This window comes from Lissotriton vulgaris, chromosome 5, assembly GCF_964263255.1.
Source record: "Lissotriton vulgaris chromosome 5, aLisVul1.2, whole genome shotgun sequence".
Lineage (NCBI taxonomy): Eukaryota > Metazoa > Chordata > Amphibia > Caudata > Salamandridae > Lissotriton > Lissotriton vulgaris.
Genome location: NC_141693.1, coordinates 10883217 through 10909688, shown reverse-complemented (window position 1 = coordinate 10909688; position 26472 = coordinate 10883217). Strand labels below are relative to the sequence as shown.

At 48.1% G+C, this 26472-nt stretch overlaps 1 protein-coding gene across 1 annotated transcript in view; it reads right to left on the bottom strand.

Annotated features, from left to right (window-relative positions):
• The window catches only part of LOC147709982 (HLA class II histocompatibility antigen, DM alpha chain), an 85477-nt gene extending 64118 nt beyond the window's left edge, over nucleotides 1–21359 (bottom strand). The window contains exons 1-3 of the mRNA XM_086920672.1: nucleotides 20801–21359; nucleotides 20515–20592; nucleotides 20220–20433 (exon numbers count right to left, since the gene is read on the bottom strand). Coding sequence (XP_086776798.1) covers nucleotides 20220–20292 — 73 coding nt within the window. The 5' untranslated portion in view covers nucleotides 20293–20433; nucleotides 20515–20592; nucleotides 20801–21359. The remainder of the gene's footprint in view (nucleotides 1–20219; nucleotides 20434–20514; nucleotides 20593–20800) is intronic.
• Between the last annotated feature and the right edge of the window lie 5113 nt (nucleotides 21360–26472).

Genomic DNA, 26472 nt, shown 5'->3' with positions numbered 1-26472 from the left:
AGCAAAAAATAAAAAAAAGAAATTCAAGACCGTAATTGGGTGGACATACAAGAAGCTGCAAAAGATATGAATTCCCGTAAATACTGGTCCCTTGTAGCTAAACTAACCGGCACGAAAAAGAAGCTACAAGCGATACCTGTTACACCAAAGGACTGGGAAACTTATCTAACAGACCTATATAAAGCGAACCCGATTACCTTTGAGGTGAAAAGTTCAGAACAAGATAAAGGAGACGCTGACCCACAAATACAAAGAGTTACAGCTATCTCAGTGGAATGGAACATAAGAAAAGCAAGGAAAACAGGAGCTTCTGGCCCAGACCAGATTCCAATAAAGATCTACCAGGCAAACCCAAGGGAATGGAGTAAGTTGTTATCAAAATTATTTAATTACATTTTTGAAACTGGACAAATGCCTATATCTTGGCAGGGAAGTACCATCATCCCAATACACAAAAAAGGAAGTAAGACAGTCGCAGGAAATTACCGGCAAATCGCCTTAATGGATGCTGCTGGAAAAATCTTTGCAGCAGAGGTTTTACAAAGATTGAAAGATTGGGCCTTTTCACTGAACAAAATTCCAATGTTCCAATCTGGCTTCAGGCCAAAACATTCAGTTACGGATAATATTGCTATAATACAAACAATAATAGACAAATACGTAACAGGTAAATCTCAGGCGGTATACGCAGTGTTCGTAGATTATTCGACTGCGTTCGATCGAGTGGATCGACCTACTCTCTGGCACAAACTCAAGGATCTTGGCATTTCAGATTTACTGCTCCAAACCATAGTGAACCTTCACACCGACACTTGGTGCCAGGTCCAAATGGGAGGCGAAAAGGGCTTAACAGAAAGGATAAAAACAGCTAACGGCCTAAAGCAAAGGTGTCTTCTGGCCCCACTACTATTCTCCCTCTATCTTAGCGACTTACCTAAACAATTACATCAAGGCTCAAATCTGTCGCCTAAAATCGCTAAACAAAGCATACAAGTACTACTCTACGCCGATGATATCGTGATGCTTGATCTCACTCCCTATGGTCTGCAAAAATCCCTGGACATTCTTCATGACTATTCAAAAACAAACTTCCTAATCCCTAATTTAAAAAAAACAAAAATTGTGGTTTTTACAAGGAAGAAATCTACTGTTAAATATAGTTGGAGTCTAGGAGGAGAGAAAATAGAAACAGTAAGCGAATATCCATATCTAGGCAGGATCCTCTCGAAGAATACTACAAATGGAAAACATATAGAAAATTTAATGAGGAAGTCAGAGGTACATACTGAGGCCCTCCTAAGACTATACCAAACAACTGGGAATCAACATTTCTCCTCTTTAATAAAAATATATAAGGCAAAAATTCCTCCTGTATTATCATATGCAACAGAATACATTCCAATGCAACAATGGACCTATATGGACCGCAAAGAGGGCAAAATCCTAAAAAGGATAATGAAAGTTTCTGACTCCACACCAGTCCAAGCGTTACGTATGGAATTTTCGATCACCAGCTCCTATGCCACGGCGGTATCAAACGTAATCAGGTGGAGCTACAATCTTCTCCATGCAAAGGAGGGCACATTAAGACATTTGCTGAAACAAGAAATCTTCGAGGGAGCATTTAAAAATCAGACGTTTTTAAAAAATATGACAATTATTTTTCAAATGGCAGAGATTACCCCGGAAATGCTAAAAGGCTGGGCAATCGCTCAAATGAAACTTTTCCTAAAATGCTTCACTCCAAAGTTAAGCTACGAACTAGATCACCAACACTGTAAAAAACTGTCAACATACAAATCTTTCGTAGATTCTTTGGAGTATAAACAAAATCAACCATATATTGGGTTTTCACTGACTCATGGTGCAAGGAGGACAATCACCTTGTTAAGACTGGGCATCTTACCCATTCTAACTTACACAGTAAGATGGCTGCCAGAGGGTTCTTCTTCGATATGTCCCCTGTGTGAAGGAGGAGAACAAACCCTAGAGCACCTGTTGTTCGTGTGTCCCAACATGAAAGTAATTACTGCACGGACAAGATTCCTTGCCCCTATTTATCGATCTTGCAGAATTACCCGAGTGAGCGAACTAATAGATTTATGTAAACAGCCACCAAATGAATTTGTTTGTTTTAACTTTTACAAATTTCTTAAATCCTTTTTAACACTGTATTGATTAAAATGTGTAACTACTTCTTAAAATTTTGTAAAATGTAAATTTGTGGTCCTCTGTTGAGTACCTATACAAATAAAAACTTTTGACTTTGACTTTGACTTTGGGCATTGTTATGTGTCAATAACAAAAGAAACTTCGCCAATTTGCAAGGTTTAGAAATAAAGGCAGATTAGTAACACATTTTTTTAATTTAGATAGACTGCCCTAAACCTCACCAATTATTTTAGTGTTTGATATATTATTGCCTGACGTGCATTGATATTGATGAAATTATTGATGAAGTCTTTCTGACTCTTCGATTTAATCGCATCTGGAAATCGAGATACTAGAATTTCAATTTGTTCAGAGGTAGCATGAAGTCTGGTGTCAGGGTTCAAGAATGTGAGAGGTGTGAGGGTGTCATCTTTTAATGCAGGCCTTGACATCATCAGGTATTTTGCAGTATTTATGTGAAAATACTTTGCTTCGTTTAGAAATTTGTTGCACTCCGATGAGCCCAGAAGATCCACTTTCCTGACCACCTGTTTGGTCATTAGGCCAACATAAAGTTCATGTAGTGGCAAATGATTGTCTGGATTTTCAACATCAATGTGCAGCACATTTGCAGTTGTAGCCATAACTTGAGGTTTTTTTAATTCCCCTTCAAACTGTGGAAAAGATGCAATGCTGAAGAGGGGAAAACGTGCATCATTGGGGCCTCACTTTGAAGTAATATATTACAATAATCAAAACTTGGAAGCACAGCCTGAACAAACATGAAATAAAGTTTTGTCACTGGGACTTTGAAAAGCTTTACAAATTTTGCTGTTCTCATTCACCAGATCTTCCCTGTTTCGTATTTCCTTCAACAGCCTCATCAAAGTTTGAAAGAAAGTAGGTTTTCAGTGAGTCCCACTGCTTTAGCGTTCTCTCTGCAGGCTTTCCCAAACTTATCTACCTAGGACTGACATGGTTAATCACTTTACTGACTTCTGTCTCAGTAAAATGCATATACATTCTGAGTAAACCTTTGTGCTTCATATTTTTTTCAAAGTGGTAATATGTGTCTAGGACCTTGACACCAACTTTGACAGACAGCTTTTGAAGCCTTTTTGTGCACTCAAATGGCATAAATGCCATGGACGCCCAGAATCATATACCTTTTGTTTTTCATCCTTTTGTTCGCTCCTGAGTTTGCTGAGTAGACTGTTCAGCTTACCATTTGTGCAATTAGCGGTATCAGAGGAATATGTTGCATCGTTTTTACAACTACGTTTTTACGTCTGATAACGAATGTATGATGTTACAATGCATACATTTACAACGCATACACTTACATTCAGTTTTTACATCGCAACATCCACTACAACGCATTCCATTACATCATATGACACTACATCGCATTTTTAAAAAAAACATTTACAACGCATTCCATTACATCGCATACTACCTTTACAATGCATAACATTACCACGCATACCAATTCATTTAAGGTAAGTATTGGATAGTAAAGAGGTAAAAATTACTATTCTAACTCCCAGGGGGGTGCAACAGTAGGGTAAGTGTTGGATAGTGTAGGGGTAACAATTAATATTCCAACTCCAGGGGGTGCAACAGTAGGGTAAGTGTTGGATAGTGTAGGGGTTAAAAATTGCTATTCTAACTCCAATGGCATGCGTTGTAATGCCTGCATTGGAGTGACATGTGATGTAGTGTCATGAGTTGTAATGGTATGCGTTGTAATGCCCGCGTTGTAGAGACATGCTTTGTAAAGGATGTTGTGATGTAATGATTGCGTTGTAAGTGTAGTGCGATATAATGATTGCGTTGTAAAGGTTGTTTTCCGCTCCACAAACTGACCTTACACAGCATCCCCCTCTTGCTGAGCCAGGAATTTTCATCCCAATAGTCATGTCACGAAATCGGGCTTGCACAACCGTTTATTGCTTACACAGGCTGAGTGTGACGCAGTTTACATGTTTATCAGATCTGATCATTCGACAGTACTGTGACATGTCTGCTTTCGTAATGTGAAAGAGTCCAAATAATGCATGTTGTGAAACTGTTCCGTGAATGATGTCATGTACTCTACACTTATTATGCATCCGCTCCTCTTATCACGTTGTTCATTATCCACAGGCACGCTGTTTTTGATTTGTCAGTCAGTCAGTCAGTCAAAAATACTTTATTTCGGCCATACTGCCGAAAAAGCACAATACATGTTACAATCCATAAAATAAAATAAAACATTACACATGTAAGGCAGTCGAAAGTAGTATTCAAGACATCAGTTCACTTAATAAAAAAGGTAATATATTACATATTTACCATAATATTTACTATCACTACATATCTTCCCGACCCCCGAGAAATTGGCATACAGGACTGTCAAACTGTATGTAAACAATAAGCGAAACGTCAAAATGTTAATAAGAAGCAAAAAATAGAAGACATGTTAAGCAATGAGGTAACTACGTGCCCCATATTTGGATCTTCACGGCGCACTACAATAAGGTGATTTTCATCATTTCTTCCATCAGTTGCTAGGCCAAACCACGCTTTCTTCTCCAGAGCCTTTTTTACCTCATCAATACTGCACGGGGCAGCCGCTCCATTAACAATGAGACTGGATCTGGTCCTTGTACAGGAGAATTCTGCAGCTATTTTTGAATCAGGAAACATTCATCTGAAAAGCGAGCCGGTGTGGTCATCGACTGCCAGGGGTATGTTATGTTCTATTACGAAGCCAGGAAACAAACCTTCAGCTTTTATCACCTTGCCATCAATATCCTCTGGTGCCCGGCCTCCAACCCACTCTATCATTGTTTCTAGTATGTTTCTGACAGTTCATTCTTTTTGTGTTTTGGTGGACTGACATGTTTTAATATATCATTCCTGCCACAATGGGTCATGCTGGAATGTGATGCACAAAGTTCACAAAAAGCACTGCATGGCCCATTTCTAGATTTCAAATTGATTGGAAATTCATTTTGCCATTTGTCTCTGAAAGTACAAACATACTTGTTTTTTTTTCGCCCCTTGGAGGTGTGTGATGTGATTACTTCCAAGTTCCAGCTGTTGCCCAATCAATATTTCCCGTATTATCCAATCAAGGAAGTGGATTAAAAGCGCCTGACCTGAACAGGGGCGCGTGATCTCACTTATACCACAGTCGCGGCTCGTTGCAGCTGTCGGCTTGTACTAGCCGTAGTCGGGTAAGAATTTACATGTACATCCTGCATTAAATCAATACTAATATAAGGTTACCCTCTATATCAAATATTGCATATCAATGTTAGCGATGTAAAGGGAAAGGACAGGGATCCGCAGTATAATCTTGTCTGAAAGCCCTGCCCGTGCAGGACCTTTATTTAACATGCACCTTACGCGTGTTATCAGTCTGGGTGCGCTGCAAGTCCCAGCTCTGAATACATACAACAAATGACTTTGTATTTCATGTAGAACATTTCCACAGAATAAGTATCATGTATTAAAACGTGTACTTTCCTGTCCAGAGAGGTGCTAAAGTACAGGGGGCGAATGTGTCAACACTTTGCACCAGGTTTGCATCACAAAAGTGATAAAACCAGCACATAGCCTCAATTTAGGGATTTACTTTCCAATGCTAACATGTTTTGCACTGAAAAGTAGCTCCATGGTAATGCAAAGTAGTGCTATGCTTTACTTAGCCTCAAGGGGGCGTACCAAGGGTGGAACTTGGGCATTCCCATGAAACCACCTATGGTCTGTGACTCAAATCCCTATCTGCTAAAAAAGGTAGACAGAGATTTGCATCAAAAAGTTTGCTTCCGCAAGGAAAGTATGAGGGAATTATTCTTGTTTAAAACCTTTTCTGAGTATGCATGTGTGCTGTAATGTGAGGGAAAAGGGGCTCAACCCAGACCTCCAGGTCCTCAGGTGTAAGATGTTATTGGTTCCCCATCATATATATAAATAGTAGGAGACCTTGTATGTAAAAGATGTGCCAAGATGAGATCGGAGCAGCTAATAGCGACTATGGCTACTTCCAGCTTTGATCAGGCACTAATAACCTCTCGCATTGACTATGGTAACGTGCTTCTTCTGGGAACCTCGGAAAAGAACATCAGGAGACTGCAGGTATTACAAAATTCTGCAGCACGGTTAGTGATGAGACTTCCCAGAAGAGCACCTTCTAAACCTATCTTGGCTACCCTCCATTGGCTGCCTATTAGGAAGAGTATCCTATTTAAAGCACTTCTTTGGTGCTATAGAATTATCTCTCATAAAGCACCAGCCTACTTGTCTGACCTTGCCCTCCCCAACGAGCCTAACAGATCCCTTCGCTCCATGGGAATGGGTCTGCTCAAGATCCCTCGTATAAAAAAAGCAAGAATGGGAGGCCGCTCCTTCCGCTTGCTGGCAGCAAACAAATGGAACTCCCTTCCCACCTACATACGATTAGCGAATAATGAGTCCACATTTAGAAAACTGCTAAAAACCTACCTATTCGCCTCTTAGCTCCTCTCCCACTCATACTCTGACTCTTTCTCCTCAGCGCGGGGACACGCCGGGAGGCGTCACCAGGCGCTTTACAAACCCCTTTAATAATAATAATAATCGAGTAGCGCAAACTCTCTGTTCTGCTCGGTTCTCATCCCACACCGGTACAGGCGCGATGCATCTCATCAACAGACTGAGGCACACAAAAAATGCAGCCGGGAAGGACGGGCAAACAAGAGGGCTACTGTCGTAGTGGCTAAGGAGGCTACTTCCAGCCTCTAATAAATAAACCAAACTCCCTGATCTGTTCTTTTCTCCATCCCTCACCTGGTACTGGCCAAGTGTCAGTCAAGGCTAGGATACAGCAAAGAACACACAGTGGGTGAGCTGACCTCCAAGGACCGCGCATCTGGGATGGAGGCTACTAACCTGCATCACGGATGGCGAATACTGGGACAGACGAACCCATCTGACAGTCGTTCAGTGTCTGCATTTGTATACAGGGACAGAACAAAGGCAAAAGCTGCCTCTCTTAAGTACCTGTGAAGAGAAGGCAAGCTGTGTGCCTTTGTTTCCCTCTGTGGCATTTACATTTAAATGTGAGGTTCCAGGCGGCCCCCAGTCAGTATATACAAACAAAAGTAGGCCGGATGACCCCTTAACTTCGGCCCGTTAAGATTCGGTAATTACCGAATCGGTATTTACCGATTCGGTAATTGACATTCATTGCCATTCATGAATGAATGTCAATTACCGAATCGGTAAATACCGTTTCGGTAAAATTGGGAAAGAGTCATGGGTGGCAGGGTGTCACTTTGACACCCTGTTGCACCCCTGATTAGTGCTGGTGGGCACATGTGGCACACATACATGCCCTAAGGGCATGTGTGTCTGCCACATGGCACTGGTGTAAATGCACACATTTGCATTTACAGAGGTATTCCTTATTTACCACCACCAAATAGTTGTTGGTAAATAATGAATGCTTAAAGCACAGAAGCACTCTTTTAGGTGCTTCCTACATCTCATTTACCGATTCGGTAAATACCAAATCGGTAAATGATGATTCGGTAAATACCGAATTGGTAAATACTGATTCGTTATTTACCGAATTGGTAAATTTACCACCTACATAGGAAAAGCCTATTACCGGTCGGTAACGGCCGATTTCGGCCGTTACCGACCGGTAATAGCCTTCCTACATCTGGCCCATAAATACAACTACTAACAAAGAAGAGGGACAATCCCCCCTAACAGGGACAGGCAAGCGGAAATACCAAATAAAGAAGGAAACAACCACTTCTCAAAGTGAGTGAGATACTGACATCAAACCTGTCCGGGGAGACAATGAATTCATCCTTCTATAAAATCCACCGCTGAGATCGAATCAAAGATTAACGTCTGCTCCGACGATGGAGCCAGTGTATCATGGACCTTAGTGCAAGGAAGGAAATGGGCCCACTAGCAGCCGCCTGAATTGTAAAATACAGCAATAATCAGATTTTGGTGGATCCCCCCCCCCCCACCCCTCCCCCCCCCCAGTTTCTGGACTCTGGTGCCAATTCACCGGCTGCACCAACGAAGCAAATAGAGAGGCATACTTTGTATTACACGCACTAGAGATGGATCACTCAGTTTGGACGGGATTGACCCCAATTTCCCAGTTTAACCCTCTGCAGTTCAGCCATTAGACGAGTAAATATCTCTGACATCCAAGGTTAGTGCTTTGTTCTTAATTCTTGGAGCAGGGGAGATTAATGTGTTAAGCCATGACAAGAGGAAGGGAAGCCAGCATGCGCTGGCCAATTAGAAGGCAGCAAATAAAAATGACACTGAAGCCAGCGAATGGTAAGCAATGGGCGGCTGCAAGCCCCTTGTACACAATGGGCCAGTGTTAGACCTGGCACCATTGGCGTGGGTCTCCCTTCCATTTTTGCTGTTGCCTCATGTATTTTTGCTGGTGTTAGATGCTTTGGGCACTGTGCCACTGCTGTCCAGTGCCACAGTACGAGTGCTCCCTATTCTAAATTGATGTATGGATTAGGGAGTCCATGTTTGGCTATTTGGTTTACTGGTCAGACCCTAGTCTAGTGCACTGCGTGTGCCAGGGCGTGTAATCCAAATGTTGCTGGTGGGCCTGCAGCACTGGTTGTGCCACCCACAGAAGCAGCCTTGTAAAATGTGTCTAGGATCTGCCATTGCCGAGCCTGCGTGTAGTCTTGTACTGCCATGCTGACTGGGCAAGTGCACCCACTTGCCAGTCCCTAAACCTTCCCTTTTCTTCATGTCAGTCACCCCTATGGTAGGCCCAAGGGCAGGGTGCATTGTAAGTATAAGGTAGGACATGCCCTGGTGTGTGTGGCATGTCCTAATATTGAATAACAGCCATTTTCGTTTTTTACTATTGCAAGGCTACCTGTTCTCCATAGGCCAGAATGGGCTGTTAGAATTGTTACATTTTATAATCCTAACAGGCTCAGAGAACATGGTGGGAATTCGAGTTTAGTGTGTCTGGACTCAGAATAATAAAATACATCTTTTAGTGAAGTTTATTTTAATATTCTGTGTTTGCAAATACCACTTTTAGAAAGTAGGTAATTGCTTGTCTAACCAGTCAAACCTGCCTCTGCTAGGTTGTGTATTCCTATGTCTGGTTTCTGTGAGTGACAGGGCTGGGGAATTCCAGGAGACAGGCTGAGTCATCCAGTGGTGAATAGAGAGATCTGCATCTAGATGGGAGGGAGGAGTGCACCTGAACTCTGAATAGGGCTATGCCCGCCTTCCACAACGCTGGCTCCACCCCCTGGGGAACGGCTGATGTCTCTGCCCTGAACACTGAAAGAAGAGAAGGAGTCCTGTCAACAAAGTGCTCCAGGACTGTACTTGCCTTCCACAATGCTGGCTCCACCTCCTGTGGGGCGTCTGATGTTTCTGCCCTGCACTGTGAAAGGAAAGGAGAAGTCTGGTAAACAGGGTGCTTCAGGACTAGTTTGAACTGGGCAAAGGCCCCTCTGCCTTCAGAGGACAAAGAATTTTGGTGTATAAATATTGGGACCCTGCTCCCATGAAATTAGATCACTTTTGGAATACAAGAAGAAACCTTTACTGAGGAGAGGAACCTGAAGAAACTGTGGGGAGACTATTCCCAAGCTGAAGTGCTGCTCGGGGGATTGGCCTGCAGTGGTTGCCTTACTGCCAAAGGAAGGAGAAAGGAACTTTGTGTACTTAGCTTTCAACTTTTGAAGGATCTCCAAGGGCTTGGAAAAGAGCTTGCCTCCTGCTGAAGTCTCAGGGACAACAGACTTCAACCCCCAGCTCCCCAGAGTTCTTGTGGAAGTGCATGCTGCTGTTTGGGCCTTCTGAGGAACTGCGTGTCGCAAGGAGCTGGAAGCACGACTCAACGAGAAGAAGCGTGTCGCCGTCGCTGTGCCTGCCGTCCCAACTCCAGAGAAGGAGGGTGTCGCCGCTGGAACTGTCGCACTGCACTGTATCGGAGAGAAGTGTGCCTCAATGAAGAGGAAGTGTGTCGCCGTCGCTGCTGCTGCTGTCGCAACTCCGAAGAAGGAGGGTGTCGCCGCTGTGGTTGTCGCACTGCACCGCATCAGGAGAAGAATCTCACAACGAGGCTGTGCCTACCGTCGCAACTCCAGAGGAGGGTGCCGCCGCTGGAACTGTCGCATTGCGCTACATTGACCATGAGCACCTCGCATCCCCGAGAAGCGCGCCGCCGTTGGAGCTGCTGCCGTCGCATCTTGGATGGCGCCGCTGTGGTTGTCACCTTGAGCGGAAGCTTCACGCATCGTGGGAGAAGAGCGTCGCCGTCGGAGCTGCTGCCGTCGCATCTTGGATGTCGCCGCTGTAGTCCACTTATCGATCCGAGAAGCTCCTCGCATCCCCGAGAAGCGTGCCGCATCTGGAAGATCTTCATGTCTTTATTTATTTGTATCTGAACTTTGCCGCATTTCCCATCGCTGCGACATTGCTTGTCGTGGAAGCGCAACGCAACCTAAGGTACATTGACGCAGAGTGTCGCATCTAAGAACTGAACTGAACTAAGCTTAAAACTACCATCTTAAAGTAATCATAGCGTGTATTTTTGTTGTTATGGTCTTGTGGTAACTCTATATAAAGTCTACTTATTTTTTATATAAAACCTGTGTGGTGTCCATTTGTAGTGTTGCCACTGGGTTTCTGTTTGTGGTCACAATTGCTTAACTTACAACGCCTCTAAAATAAAGCCTTGGCTGCTCTCGCCACGCTACCTAGAGGGTGAGCAGGGGTTATTTTAGGAGTGTAATCCCCTTTCCCTGACTAGAGGAGAGGGTCCCTATTTGTCACAAGTACCTACCTGTGCCAACTAGAGACCTCCAAATCTAACAGCCAGATATACAACCCGCTTTTGCATGTGCAAACAGGTTTGCGACCCATTTGCGCATGCAAAAACATACAGGGCCATGTACAAACCTTATTTAGCAATTTGCAATTTATTTGCGAACTAGCTAAATAGGATTTGCGACTCACAATTCGGAAGGGGCGTTCAAAGGGCGTCCATTCCGAATTGCGACTCTCAGCCCCATGTGTGAATGTTTTGCAACCGTAACTGCGGTCACAAAACACTCATAATTTACCACCCTCTTCAAGTGGGTGGTAATGCAGTCGCAATTTGGAAGGGGGCCCCTGGGGACCTCTTCCCCTTTGGAAATGCAGGGGGAAATATTTTGTAGGGGCAGGCAGTGAACCCAGAGACCACTGCCTGCCCTTAAAAAATGAAATAAAAATATTTTTTTTCTTCATTTTTTTTTTTAAATGCATCCCGTTAACGGGCTGCATTTAAAAAAAACTGCTTTATTTAAAAGCAGTCCCAGACATGAAGGTCTGCTGAGCCCAGGAGGCCACCATACCTGGGAGGCCCAGCCATTCCCAATGGAGTCACAAATTGCGAGTGACTCGTGAATATTGATGAGGCATGCAATGTGCGACCCCATTGAGAATCGTTAACAGTGTCTCATACACTGTTGTACATGGCAATTTGCGAGTCACAAATTGTCCTGGTCGTACATCTGGCCCAATATCTCTTGCTGTGCACAGGGTGACCAACCATCAAGAATTTCACGGACAGTCCGTATTTTGGACCTCATGTCCGTGAGGATCCCTTTTACGGATGCCTTTTGTCCGTAATTATGTCCATTACAGGGAGCAGCACTGCTCCCGTGTGAGAGGCCGCACCCCCCCCCCCCCCTTCACCCCTCCCCCCCCCACCGATGGGGCACCTCGCACTCCTCTGAGCACAAGAGCAGCCCCACCCCCCCATTGTCATTCTGTGTGCTGGGTAATTGCCACATACAGAAAGACAAGGGGGCAGTCTGGGGTGTTAAAGCATGTGGTGGCCTCCTCCTGCCTCAGCGTACAGCAGGGCATTCTGTTAGATAAAAGGTAAAACGCCCATGCTGCAACGTTAGAAAACAGTTAAAGAAGCCTGTAAAAGAAGTTAAAAATGACAGGTTATTGTTCTTTCACTGTCTCATCATTTTAGAACTTAAGTAGTTTCAATATTATATTCAACAAGGCCATGGTTGCTGTTTTTTTATTTTAAGCAACTAACAACCATTGACAAAGCCAATAGTCCTGGCTTGTTGTTGGTCTAATGATACTTGCAGTATTATATATCTGGATGCAATGACAAAAACAAAATAATACCAGTCGGGCGGAACACTATGCTAAGCACAGATTTTTATCCTAGTTGTTTTAAACCACGCCCTTAATTACATAGAACACCCCCTTTGAAGAGACACCCCAGTTTTTTTACACCACTTAAAGCCCCGGAAACAACACCAAAAGTCACCTCACGTCCTGGCACTGTGCATCATGCATCACTTATGACTTCTACGTTTTCAGACTGCCTATGTGCAGGGGCATAGTGAACCCTCCCCCACCCCACGCTTTAGGAACTACAGTGAGGTGAAGTTCTTGATGGGCCTCTTCTGTCTGCAACTCTGCCGACAAAGGCTCAACTCCTAATGTGAAAAGGTGGGTGAGTAAATAAGTGAAGGAATGTGCGAATGGCTGGATGGATTACTGAAAGGATGAATAGATGAATGAAAGGGGGAATGGGCAGATAATGAAAGAAAGGATGGATGGATGAGTGAATTAGTGGAAGTATGGATGAGAGAAAAGGTAAATAGATGGATGTATGGGTGGAAGGGTAGATGGATGGGCAAAAGGGTGGATGGGTGCGTGAAAGGATGGATGAATGCGTGAAAGGGTAGATAATGGGTGAGTGAATGGGTGGATGGGTGTGTGAAAGGATGGATGGATTGATGAATTGATAAGTGAAAGGATGGATGGATGGATGGATGGATGAGTGAAAAGGTGGATGTAAGGATTTATGAGTGAGTGAAAGGGGGTAGATGGACAAAAGGATAGATAGATGAGTGAAGAACTGAAAGGGTGGATGGATGGAGAACGGATGTCAGGATGAGTGAAAGGATGGATGAGTAAGTGAAAGGATGTCTGGATGGGTGAAAGGGTAGATGGCTGGATGGATGAGTGAATAGCTGGGTTGGTGGAAGAGTGGATGGATGACTGTACGGATGGATGGGGTGAAAGGGTAGATGGATGAAGGGTGAATGGGGTGAAAGGGTGGATGGAGGGATGGATGAGTGAAATGATGGATGGAAGGATACATGATGGATAGGTTTGCAAATGGTTGAATATGTTTGGGTATGGATGGGCACCTAGATGGAAGGACAGAATGAATGATGAAAGACTGAATAAAAGATAAAAGAATGATTACACCTTGTAGCACCCATTATCTTAAGTAACATTTCCTATACATTGACTTTCACGTTTATATAAGTCATTGTCTCTATATAATGTGTGTGATGTAACGCACTCCGACACTCTGCGCTACATACTTGGGATGAGTAGCACTATAAGAGAAATTAAAAACACATGAGAGACGGTCTAAGTGAAGATGAGGAGCACCATTGAAGGGTGATAGCAAGGCAGGACTGGCCGGACCGGGCATCGGGAGTTTCCCTGGGAGGCTGAAAAGTGGGGGGAGGGACAGTTTTGTTACTGGGGGCTGGCACTGCAAAGCTCCTTGTATATCCAGTAGTTTTTAATCAACAATAAAAGCGGCCTCACTTATATTCAGGTGTGGTTCACCATTGTCTGGTGACTAATGCACCTGCTGGAGTGAGATGCAAGTTTTGAATCGTCAAAGGTAGCGAGCTGCGGCCATACTGAAAAACCGTGAAGTGCCCGATTGTCTCAACCTAATATAAACTTATTTTGACTTGTACTTATGTGGTTGTTTATTTACTTACTTATATACTATTGCTCGACCTCTTCTGACGTGTCTGTAATGCTTTCCTTTTGTCCCAAAGTTTTGTCCTGAATTTATGTCCTGAATGTTGCCCCTTTGTCCTGAATTTTTACACTCACCTTCCTGAATTTGCACCCATGCCAGTAGGTCACCCTAGCCGTGCATGCTGTCGCAGGCGAGACCTAAAAATGTTGTTTTTTTCCCCCCTGGCAGACTGAGCTCCGCCCTCATGACCGCCCTCCTCGGTCCCTCCCTGGTGCCCAGGCCGCTGCAGCGCGCTTCCCCTTTGAGGAAATCCGCCCAAAAGTTTATTTTTCTTGATGTATGTGGTATGCGCTCTAGTCTACGGGCGCATACGCGATGACGCGTAACGCCGTAGGCTAGAGCGGATAGGCGCGCATGCGCACCAGGCACAAAGAGAAGGCGCGAAGAATAGAAACGGCAGTTGGCGACCGGAGCTTGAGGCAGTTAGACGCTCGGCGCCCTTAGCTCATATATACATTTGTTGTAATTGAATAAACGTGAGTGCTTCACTACACATGACTCAGAGTATCCTGTGGGGGAGAAGAAGGACTTTACAGTGGCGACGAGGCTGAGATCTGGACTCTACCAGGTGCAGCGTACTGGAATAGAAAATAAGAATAAACCAGAGCAAGGCACAGGTCCTACAAGGAAGAGCAAGGGCGTGGCAGCAGCGCAGCAGCACGGCAAGGAACAGAACCCCAGCCTCCCAAGGCAGGTTAGTGCGACCCAAGACCCCAGGAGCCCCCAGGCAGCAACCTGGCAACCAAGGGAGACACCCCCAAGCTAGAGGAAGGGGGGAAGGCAGCACTGACAGCGCCCACTACGAGGGACAATACCCCAGGTAGCCCAAGGGGCCAAGGTGACACGGCAGAGAACGCAGGAGCGTCCGGTGAGCCTACCCAAAGGGCCCAGGAAGGAGGACCTAGAGGCGAAGCCAGAATGGCGAATCAAGCGTCAGCCCTAATGGCGCCCGTCCCGTTCCTAACCAGACCTGGTGAACCCCAATTAAAATGGGAAGACTGGAAAGAATATTTCCTCAATTACATTGAGGCTCTTGAAGACGAGAGTGAAGGAGAATACAAACCCGAAAGGAAGAAGAGACTGTTGCTCCACAACTTAGGCCCAGAAGGGGTAAGGGTGTTTAAGAACCTGGTGCCCAAAGATAGGGGTGCAGCGGAGACGGATGTCTTTGTGAATGCATTGGACGACCTGGACAGCCATTACCGCCCAGCAGTTTGCGTCTCGATAGACCGATATAACTTCCAACAGAGAAAACAAGAGGCAGGAGAATCCATTGATGACTATGTAGCAGCTCTTCGCCGGCTTGCAATCACGTGTAGGTACGGAAACCTGCAGGATGAATACATCAAAGACCAAATTGTAATGCACACCACCAGCAGAGCAGTCCAAGACAAGCTATGGGCGATGAATGAGACAACCCTGAAAGAAGTAGTGGCGATGGTCAAGAAGGCGGAAATGTCGAAAAGAGGCGCAGACGCGGCAAAAAGGGAAAGCGGGCCGAGACAAATGATCAACAAGATCGACGAGGCACCACAATCCAGCAAGCCCAAAAGCGCCTACGGAGACCCGAGGAAGGACACAAGAGGGTCTGGGAAGCAGATGTCTCGCCCCAACCAGGGGACGAAATTCGCATGCTACAGATGTGGCAGTGCAGCGCACACGGCCCAGGACAGGCGTTGCCCCGCGTTTCGCGCCAGGTGCTCATTCTGTGGGTTGACTGGTCACTTCGAAAAGGTCTGTCGGAAGAAAGGGTCGAAGTCCACGGTCAAGTGCATCGACGCAGCCACGGCCAACGTGAGTGAAGAAGAAGACCCAGAGGAGGATGACCTGGTGCTGTGCATTGAGGATCAAGTGCTGGATGTATCCGGGAAGCGCAGGGATAAGCCCCGCACCGACATGCTCATCGGGGGCGTCAAAGTACATGTAGCCGTGGATTCAGGGTCCCCATGGACCATCGTGCAAAGGTCGATATGGGAAGAGGACTTCGCACCAGTCATAGGACCCGACCTGTGGCCACCGGACATCAGACCCATCTCGTACACCGAAAATTCCATCCCACTGGTAGGATGCAGAGACTTGGAGTTCGAATTCAGAGGACGGGTGGCCACGTGCACCATGTATGTAGCGGAGAAGGGCCCATCGGTACTCGGATGGAGAGACGCAGGTGATCTTGGCATCATACTCAATCCCGGAGGGAAAGAACAGATCTTACTAACGGACGAATGGCCCCTCTCGAAGGAGGAAGACTGGAAGGCAGCATACCCCAAAGTTTTCGAGGGCACGGTAGGAAAACTAGACAAGTTCGTGCATAAAATGGTTCTTAAGGAGGGAGCAGTACCAGTAGTGCATAAGGTCCGGAACATACCGATATCCACGAGTGAGGCGGTGCGCCAGGAATTACGGAAGTTAGAAGAACTAGATATCATCGAGCCAGTGGACAGTGCGGAATGGCTATCGCCCTTGGTGGTAGTTAAAAAGCCCAATGGAAAGGTCAGGCTCTGCGTGGACCTGAGGGAGCTCAACAAAAATCTCATCGTGGAAAGGTTCCCGCTCCCCAGGATAGAGGAGATGCTAGCAAGGACAAAAGGCATCAACCATTTTTCTACCATAGACCTCACGTCTGCATACTACCAGATAGAATTGCACCCGTCGAGCAGGAAGTACACAGCCTTCATAACGCCCTTTGGATGCTTCCAATTCAAGAGAATGCCCTTTGGCCTGGCATCCGCTGCGGCCGTTTTCCAGAAGTTGATGCACAGGTTGTTTAAAGACATCTCGGGAGTGCAATATTTCCAAGACGACATCCTAGTGATGGGCTCCGACAAGGGTGAGCACGACAAGAAACTACATCAAGTGCTAGGAGTGCTGCAAAGCAAAGGAATGACGGCGGAATGGAGCAAGTGCAGAATTGGGTCTCGCTCAGTGACCTACCTAGGGCACGAGATAGGAACGCATGGCATCTCGCCAAAGGAGCAAAATGTGAAGGCGATAAAAGACGCCAAGGCCCCAACAACTAAAGAGGAAGTGCGGTCATTCCTTGGAATGGCCGAGTATTACAGTAAGTTTGTCAGACATTTTGCCACAAGAACGTACAGGATGAGAGAACTAATCAGGCACAACACAAAATTCGAATGGGACAGGGAGGCCCAGTCCGAATTTGAGTCCATTAAAGACTGTATCAGCCATGCCATCCCATTGCAAGGGTACGTCCCCATGGGCAAGACCATTGTGACAACCGATGCGAGCGACAAGGGCTTGGGGGCTGTGTTGGCGCAGGAAAGGGAGGATGGAACCAAAGAAACTATCAGCTTCGCATCCCGGGCGCTGTCCCCGACGGAACAGAGGTACAGCGTAATTGAAAAGGAGATGCTGGCAGTCACATGGGCGTTGAACAAGTTTCGCCAGTTCTTATGGGGCACGAGATTCAAGCTCCAAACGGACCACAAGCCACTCATCAAAGTGTTGACGTCATCGGGCCATGACACTGCCACCCCGAGAATAGCGAAAATGACTCTGAAGCTGCTTGATTATACGTACGATGTAGAATATCTTCCTGGCACGCAGAACAAAGTAGCTGACTACCTCAGCCGGGCATCAGCCATGGAAGAGGCGCCGGGAGAGGCACCGGACACAGAGGAGATGGTTGCCAGCATGGAGGACCACGAGACACCGATCAGTGCGCAGGAATGGCAGGCGGCTTATGAGCTCGATGAGGAGAAGAAGGAAGTAAGGAAACATCTCACGTCGGGGTGGCCGGACAAGAAGAAGCTAACGGAGGGGGTCCGACGTTTTTATGAGATAAGAGAAGAATTATCCCTGAGTGACTCGGGGATATTCTTGTACAGAGGAGAGAGAGTGGTTCCCCCAGTGACAATAATACCCCGACTGCTGAAGTTGCTTCACGAGGGGCATCTGGGCATAGTGAAAACCAAGGTGTTGGTCAAACAGATGTACTGGTGGCCAGGAATGGATGCCCACATCGAGAGACAAGTGCGGGAGTGCGGGCAATGCCAAGGAGCGTACAAGGTGCTCCGCCCACTCCGACCAGCACTGGGGAAGTTCGACACCCCGCAGGGCCCATGGGAGGATGTGGCCATAGACATTCTGGGGCCCGTCCTGGACAGTAGAGGTGTGAATAAGTACATCTGTGTGTTAATAGACAAGTATTCCAAGTGGCCAGAAGTGGACATACAAGAGTCAATGGACACGGACACGATCTTGAAGTTTCTAACCTCGGTGCTCCTCAGAGAGGGAATACCCAAAACCATCCTCAGCGATAATGGACCGCAGTTTGTGTCGGACAAGTGGGGGAGATACATGAAGAGAAACGGAATAGTAGGGAAACACACTGCCGTGTACCATCCCTCTTGCAACGGCCAGGTCGAAAGGTTCAACAGGGTGCTCATGGGCTCCATCCAGGCAGCTATATCGCAAGGAAAAGACTGGGAGGTGGAAGTAATGAACATGCTATGGGCCTATCGGATAACACCCTCGGTGGTGGGGTATAGTCCGTTCCAAGTGCTAAGAGGACGGCACCCCTTCACCCGGGACAACGTAGCATGGAGGGAGAAGACCCTCACCAGCAAGTGGTCCCCAGCGGTGGTGCAGCACAATCTAGAGAAGGCCCAGAAGATCTATGCAGCGCACTACGACAAGCGACGTAGCACGAAAGAAACGGCGCTGGAAGAAGGGGAGTGGGTTAGGATCAAACTCCCCACTCTACAAAAGAAGGGCGAAAGCAAATTCAGCCAGCCACTACAAGTCAGGGAAGTGCGTGGCAGAGCGGCCCTCCTCAGTGATGGCAGAGTCTGGTCACAAGAGCGCATGGCCAGAGTCAATAAAATATTAGTCTGGCCCAAAGCCGAGGAAGTCGGAAGAGACATGGATCAGCCGGAGGTTACAACCCATTCAGATCACGGCATAGACAACCAAGGAGAAGGTGCAGGTGAGGACAGTGAAGCTATTGTCCTGGGAGCCAGGCCGACCGACGGAGGAGGAGTGCAAGCGAATGCAGAGCTGAGAACAGAAGTGAGAGAAGCTGGGGTGTCCCAAGAAGAGACAGAGGCGAGAGAGAACGTGCCGGTAAGACACACCCGCAGCGGAAGGGCAATTGTAGTGCCCTCTCGTTATAGTGACTTTGTGATGGATGGACACTAGCTTGGTGCCGACCCCCGGTGCCCCACATAGACAATGTTCACGGCTGGAGGACACTCATCTAAGGGGGAAATGTTATAACTTTGTTTTCATTAAAGGGGGGAGATATGTGGTATGCGCTCTAGTCTACGGGCGCATACGCGATGACGCGTAACGCCGTAGGCTAGAGCGGATAGGCGCGCATGCGCACCAGGCACAAAGAGAAGGCGCGAAGAATAGAAACGGCAGTTGGCGACCGGAGCTTGAGGCAGTTAGACGCTCGGCGCCCTTAGCTCATATATACATTTGTTGTAATTGAATAAACGTGAGTGCTTCACTACACATGACTCAGAGTATCCTGTGGGGGAGAAGAAGGACTTTACAATGTAATGTATAGCTATATCCAACAGGTGCACAGCGCTTCGAAGCCTGTGAGGCCAGGTCGGCACTTAATAAAACTATGTAAATAATTTAATTTAAAAAATGGCATCAGTGTGCCCAAGGAAACACATTGTGTGAGTCATAAACCTGCCAGATATAAAGAGCGAGACTGCGAGCGGCGCCGAATACTCAAGGCGGATTCGCACTTCACAGGCCTGGAGCGAGCTTTGAAATAAAGGTTTGCCTTTTATTCCATGCTTTGCTCTTGTTATAAAGGTGAGGGTGAACAGCAGGTGTGTCCCCTGTGGATACAGGACGTGTTTGCTACTCACAGAGGGGGGCGGAAATAAAGGGCCCGGAAGTGTGAGCCCTGGATGGGGAACCCGAGGCCAGGGATTCCCCTCCAGCTTGCCTACCGGGAAACCAGGGAGGGTGGAAGGGCGGGGGTGGGGTCTCTCGCATGTCAGACCAGCATGTCTGACTCTTCCCCGACCCTCCCAGCCTTCAGAGGGACAGTAGATACGTGGCGGGGTTATTTAGCGCCCCTGTGTAGCCTTTCAGAGGCGCTACAATATAGCTGGCTCCCTTTCCCCTTTCCCTCAACCCTCAACACTGCCTGGCTCTGCCCCAGCCCGTCTGAATCCTGGGTGGCGTCACATGAAGCTCATGGGGCCGAGAAGGGGCGAGTCCTTACCTGTGTGGGGCAGGGCGAGGAGCAGCAGCAGTGCCAGTCCGGAGCAGCCGTGGGCTCTGGTGACCCTCTCCATGGTGCCGGCCGTCCTGCCCCGATACTGCCCTGGTCCTCAGGAGGTCTGGCCGGTCAGCCCTGGTGTATTAGTGCCCGCTCTGCCCGTCTTAGTGTCCGCCCGGTGAGTCTTGGTGCACTAGTGCCAGCTCTGCCCGGCCCGCTCCTTTGGTGCTCTGCCCGGTCACTCCCGGTATATTAGTGCCCGCTCTGACCGGCACGGTCCTTGGGCATTAGTGTCCACTCTGCACTGCTCGGCCAGTCCTGGTGCATTAAGGCACGCTCTGTCCGGTAGGTCGTGGTGCATTAATGCCCGGTAAGTCTTGTTGCATTAATACCCGCTCAGTCCAATATGTCCTGGTGCATTAGTGCCCGGTAAGTCCTGGTGCATTGGTGCCTGCTCTGCCCGGTAAGTCCTGGTGGATTAGAGCCAGGTACATTCTGGTGCATTAGTGCCCGGTAAACTTGGTGGATTAGTGCCCGATAAGTCCTGGTGCATTAGTGCCCGGTAAAATCGGGTGCTTTAGTGCCCGGTAAGTCCTGGTGCTTTAGTACCCGCTAAGTCCTGGTGGACTAGTGCCCGGTAAATCCTGGTGCTTTAGTGCCCGGTAAGTCCTGGTGCATTAGTGCCCGGTAAATCCTGGTCCTTTAGTGCCCGGTAAATCCTGGTGCTTTAGTGCCCGGTAAGTCCTGGTGGACTAGTGCCCGGTAAATCCTGGTCCTTTAGTGCCCGGTAAGTCCTGGTGCTCTAGTGCCCGCTCGGGTCGTCACCATGGACCCTTACAGAGGTTGGAAGGCTCTGGTCGGTATAGGGCAGTGTGTCTTCCGACACTTGTGCCCGTCTGTAGTGCCGGTGGGGCACGCCCCCACTACCTGTTTAGGGTCCAGGGGCTTCGGTCTGACCAAAGCCTGCCGTCCTGGTCTGCAGGTCCGTGCAGCGCTGTATGGGACCGCAGGGCTTCTAGGCGCTGTGCCCCCCGCCTGCAGTAGCGGCCGGCTGGCTCTGGTCCTTGGGTCGCTGTGGGACACTCGAGTGCTGGGCTCTGCTGCCCCAACTAGTCCAGATGTTCCCCAACACCTGCTTCCTCCAGTCCAGGCCTCGGCCAATCCCAGCCTCCAGCCGTGACGCGTCATGTGTGCAGGGGCAGACTGTGTGTCTGAGGCGAGCTGGGAGCTTCGTCTTCGCACAGACTGTGTGTCTGAGCCGGAGCACCCCCCCCCTACAGAGCATCTGCGCATGGGCAGACTGTGCGTCTCTGATCCGGCAGCTCTGCCCCTCCCCCCTACTGTTCCTCTGTCACGGACAGTGCGTCTGAGGCTGAGCCGGGAGCGCTGCCCTCCCTCCCCGCTGTACATCTGACATAAACTGTGCGTCTGAGGATGAGCCGGGAGCACTGTCCTCCCTCCTTGCTGTACACGAGAAACACTGTCTGTGCGTCTGCGTAGAGCCGAGAGTCTGAGCCGGGAGCACTGCCCCCCTCTTTGCTGTACATCTGTGTGCCTGGGGTGGGCAGGGCCGACCACTGGGATTGGCGAGGTGAGCCCCCGCCTAGGGCGCAACGCTCGGAGGGGCGCAGCCTCACAGGAGCTGTCTGCAGCAGTCTCCCTCTGTCTTGGTGCTAAATAAAAGGGTGTTTACCACCACTTCCGAAGGCTCCGGCACTCCTGTCTACACCTTACATGTTTTCTTTCTGCCAGCTCTCCTAACTCCGGCCCACTCACCTTCCCGCCCCCCCCCCCCATTGTCCAACACTCAGACAATCCAAAACGGCAGCTGGGAGGAGGCGCCAGCTTTGGTTTCGCCCAAGGCGCAATCTGTGCAAATGCTAGGTCTGACTGCAGGTGACCACAATCAATCAATCAATCATACCATTTGTAAAGCGCGCTACTCACCCGTGAGGGTCTCACGGTGCTAGGGGGGTGCTGCTACTGCTCGAAGAGCCAGGTCTTGAGGAGTTTTCTAAAGGTCAGCAGGTCTTGGGTCTGCCGTAGGTGGATGGGGAGGGAGTTCCAGGTCTTGGCCGCGAGGTGGGAGAACGATCTGCCGCCGGAGGTCGCTCTTCGGAAGCGGGGGACGGTGGTGAGGGCGAGGTCAGGTTAGCGGAGGAGCTGGCGGTGGGGGTGTAGAAGCTGAGTCGTCTGTTGAGGTACGTTGGTCCGGTGTTGTGAAGTGCCTTGCGTGCGTGGGTGAGGAGCTTGAAGGTTATCCTCTTGTTGACAGGGAGTCAGTGCAGGTCTCTCAGGTGGGGTGTGATGTGGCTGTGGCGAGGGATGTCGAGGATCAGGCGTGCCGAGGCATTCCGGATGCGTTGGAGCCGTCTCAGGAGTTTGGCCGAGCTCCTGCATAGAGGGCGTTTCCGTAGTCCAACCTGCTGCTGACGTGGGCCTGGGTGACCGTTCTTCTCGTTTCAGTGGGGATCCACTTGTAGATCCTGCGGAGCATGCGGAGGGTGTTGAAGCAGGAGGAGGAGACGGCATTGACCTGTTTAGTCATGGAGAGGGTGGAGTTGAGAATGACCCTTAGGTTGGGTGCATGGTCGGTGGGTATTAGGGCGGTTCCCAGTGCGGTCGGCCACCAGGAGTCGTCCCAGGCCGAAGAGGTGGATTCGAGGATGAGGACCTCCGTCTTGTCCGAGTTCATTCAGCGACGGCCTTCATTCCTTCGTGAAGGTTGGTTTTGGCGGTGTGGGGGTCCTTGGTTTAGGGAGAGGATCGGCTGGGTGTCATCTGCGTTGGAGATGATGTTGAGGTCGTACCGACGGGCGACGTAGGCAAGCGGTGCCATGTAGATGTTAAACAGTGTTGGGCTGAGGGATGAGCCCTGGGGTGCGCCGCAGATGATCTCAGTGGCTTCGGAGCGGAAGGGGGAAAGGCGGACGCTCTATGTTCTGCCGGAGAGGAAGGAGGTGGTCCAGTCCAGGGCCTTCTCTTGAATCCCGATGTTGTGGAGGCGTGTTCGTAGTGTGTGGTGGCAGACCATGTCGTAGGCGGCTGACAGGTCCAGGAGGATGAGGCCCGCCGTGAAGAACCAGGTTTTGGAACCCAGCGTCGCCAGGGATAACGCCCGATGTCTTCGGATTCCCCTGCCTTGGCAAACAGAGACACGGGACACTTCTCGATGACGTCAAAGACCAAATTTATTGGCTGCAACCAGGAACAGAGATCTACGAAGCACAACACGGATGGTTCGCTAGAGACTGCACAAATTCATGGAGCGAGACATCGTCTTTTATGCCAAAAATCATGCTTCAGGCAACATTCCTGGCTAGCATCATTTACATACAAATGGACCAATCGTAAGGTGACATTTCAAACATATCGCATAACGACAGTCCCATTTTCCGTTCTCCAGCCCACCAGACATGACCAAGAAAAAACCAACATTCCTGTTCGAACAGGCCGGACAAACCCATCATAAAGACCTCAACCCATATCAATGATTAAGCCTTAAAAGAAGAAACAGAAAGAGATGAGAAGCAAGATAGAAGGGTGTGTGCGTGTACCATAAACTCAACAATGTCCTGTTCTTTGATCTCTATCTGACCAGCTGCTTAACGAGGAATTGGCTCAACAAGGTCAGCCTCGGGCAAGGAGTCCGTTCGTCCAGGTCACAAAGAAGTCGGCTAAGGATGTACGTGTCCCAAAGACTCGTTCGGCCATAGTCATCGGCCTATGTGAGGGCAACCACACAAAATGGCTGCCACACACAAAATGGAACCCGAAGGTTCGGACGGAATCCATGAATACGTAGTGTTCCCATTGGTCGGTTATAACGAAAACACTTGTACATACCGCACTCGTCATTTGCGGTCCGCTGATACCAAAATCGTCATGATATGACGACCTTCATGAAACAGGTTCAGAATCCACGGAACCACAGCCCCTCCTTTTGCCCTTACATAGGCAATAAACCTAAACTCATGTCAGTCTGAATCCAGGTCTATATTCATCAGATCATCAAGATGTTGCTGTAGCATCATCCTAGTACTTAGCAACTCTCTCTGGACAGGCCTCTTCACACACGAAGTAGCACAAAGGCAACATATAGCAGGAGCGCACTGTACACAGAGACAGAACAGGAAAAAGATAGCTAAGGCCATCCCAATGACCATCAGAATCTTCCATCCCCACGTGGATAACAATTCCCCAAACCATCCCATCAACGACCAATCTCCCTTGTCTATATGTACAGACTCGGAGATCTTATGTAATTGGGAAATGGCCTGGAAAACTGATGGAGCGCTGTCTGGAATGAAAACGCAGCAGCTCAATTGAATCAGTTTACACACCCCACCTCTATCTGCAAGTATGACATCAAGTGCAACTCTGTTCTGAAGTGTCATAAGGCGATCCGACTGGAGCTCAGCAGTCAAGTTACTAAGGGCACCGGTAGTTTCAACTATGGTGGACTCAACCACTCTCGTCAACTTTCGTATGTTCCTACTGTTAGCCATAGGTCCTCAGAACGGCAGAAAACCCTTCAGAAAATCTCCCAATTCTTGTCCTGCAGTATCTTCCTTCCTGAAGACACCTCTAGCAACTCTCTTAACTTATGGTAATCTGCCGCAGCTGTAAAAGTGGGAGGTAACAAGAAAGAAACAAAACATGTGCCCGACAAGTCAGGGGGCAACCATGTGTACGCTTTACCGTAACAGATGAAATAGGTACCCTTAGTTGCTAGGAACGCTGGGGAAGTCTGAGACGCAAATACATAAGTCTCAGTACAGACACTCTTCCCTAACTGAGCTCTCGGAGTCTTGCCATATCCTTGCAGACAATAATGACCCCGATGGGGCACTATCCAAATCGGTGGAGAACATTTCGCTCGCTGGTTAACACTCAGACTAACTCCATATCCAGTAAAGTTCCAACCAATGTATGCTAATGTCTCATCTCTCGGGATAGTCTCATAGGAAGTAATCCCTCTAATCATGTCGACTATACCCTTGACCAGAGCACTAGTCTTCGAACTATCTTTCACGGATCATAGGGGATAGGCTTCATGAGCATAGCTGAACATTGTTCTGTATGCCCAGGGAATACCTTTATCGGTAGTATGGGGCATTAGGCCACAAACCCAACAATTTGTCGTATTCATTACTAACTGGTGTTGGTGCAGAAGCTGAACAAAGGAATTGTTAGCAAATTCCAGTCTTCTAACGATTTCATGTTCGGGCAAAGGGTGAAAAGAATGAGAAGAAACAGTAGGAGGAGGTGTAGGTTGCGTAGTGGGCATTAACGTCACTTGAAAGGAGAATGTCACATATCCAATTAGAAACATCATCAAGCTAAGCAATATAAACAAACACAATATTAAAAAACATTTTCTGCTCATTAATTTACAGATTTTGTTCTCGAAGCTTATTCTTTCAACAGGTCTCTCTACCTCGAAGAACTCCATCCTCTCTAATTGCTGCTCGCGGTGGATGGGTGTTCTGTGCTAAGGAATGCTTCTGTCAGTCCAGGGCAACTCCCTTAGACCAACCAGAACCGTCGACCTAACGTCTTCGGCTGCACTCCAAAAACTTGACACTGCGACCCTACAGCTGAACCCGGATGGCGGTTCAAAAAACAAAAATCAAAGTAGTTCCTCGGAGGAGAGTTAACCTTAAAAATCAGAAAAAGAAAACTTCAATTCTTTATTTGTCCCGCGACTCTCGGTCGCAAATTATAACACTCATTGCCAGGCAATGTCTGTTCACGAAACAGTAAATCAGGTTCAACAGTGTCAAATGGCTCAAAGGAGGCACAGCTTCTTGAAGGAGATCATCACTTTCTTGCTCAGTGTTCGTACCAATCAAACGGGCATCGTTGAAGGGCAGAAAACGAGGCACGGTTTCAGTCTCTGAATCAGGAAGTCCTTTCTGGACCCACCGGTCGTACGGCAGAGGCAAAGGAGCCCTCTTACAATGTACACTGTGGATCCAATTCTTTTTACCGTGCACACGTACTGCGGAACGGGTAGCCAAAAGCACTTGATAGGGTCCGCTCCACCTGGGCTGCTCGTTCTTGGTTCTCTGAAAGTTCTTTACTAGCACCCAGGTGCCAGGTTCGATAGCATGTCCTGGATCTTCAGAAGCTTGTGGCAATGTATCGTGAACCTGTTGATGCAAAACACGCAATTTAGCCGTCAATTCATACAGGTAGTCAAGCAACACAGGATGTTCTATTTCACTAAACTTCGTCGGCCGTGGCACACCCC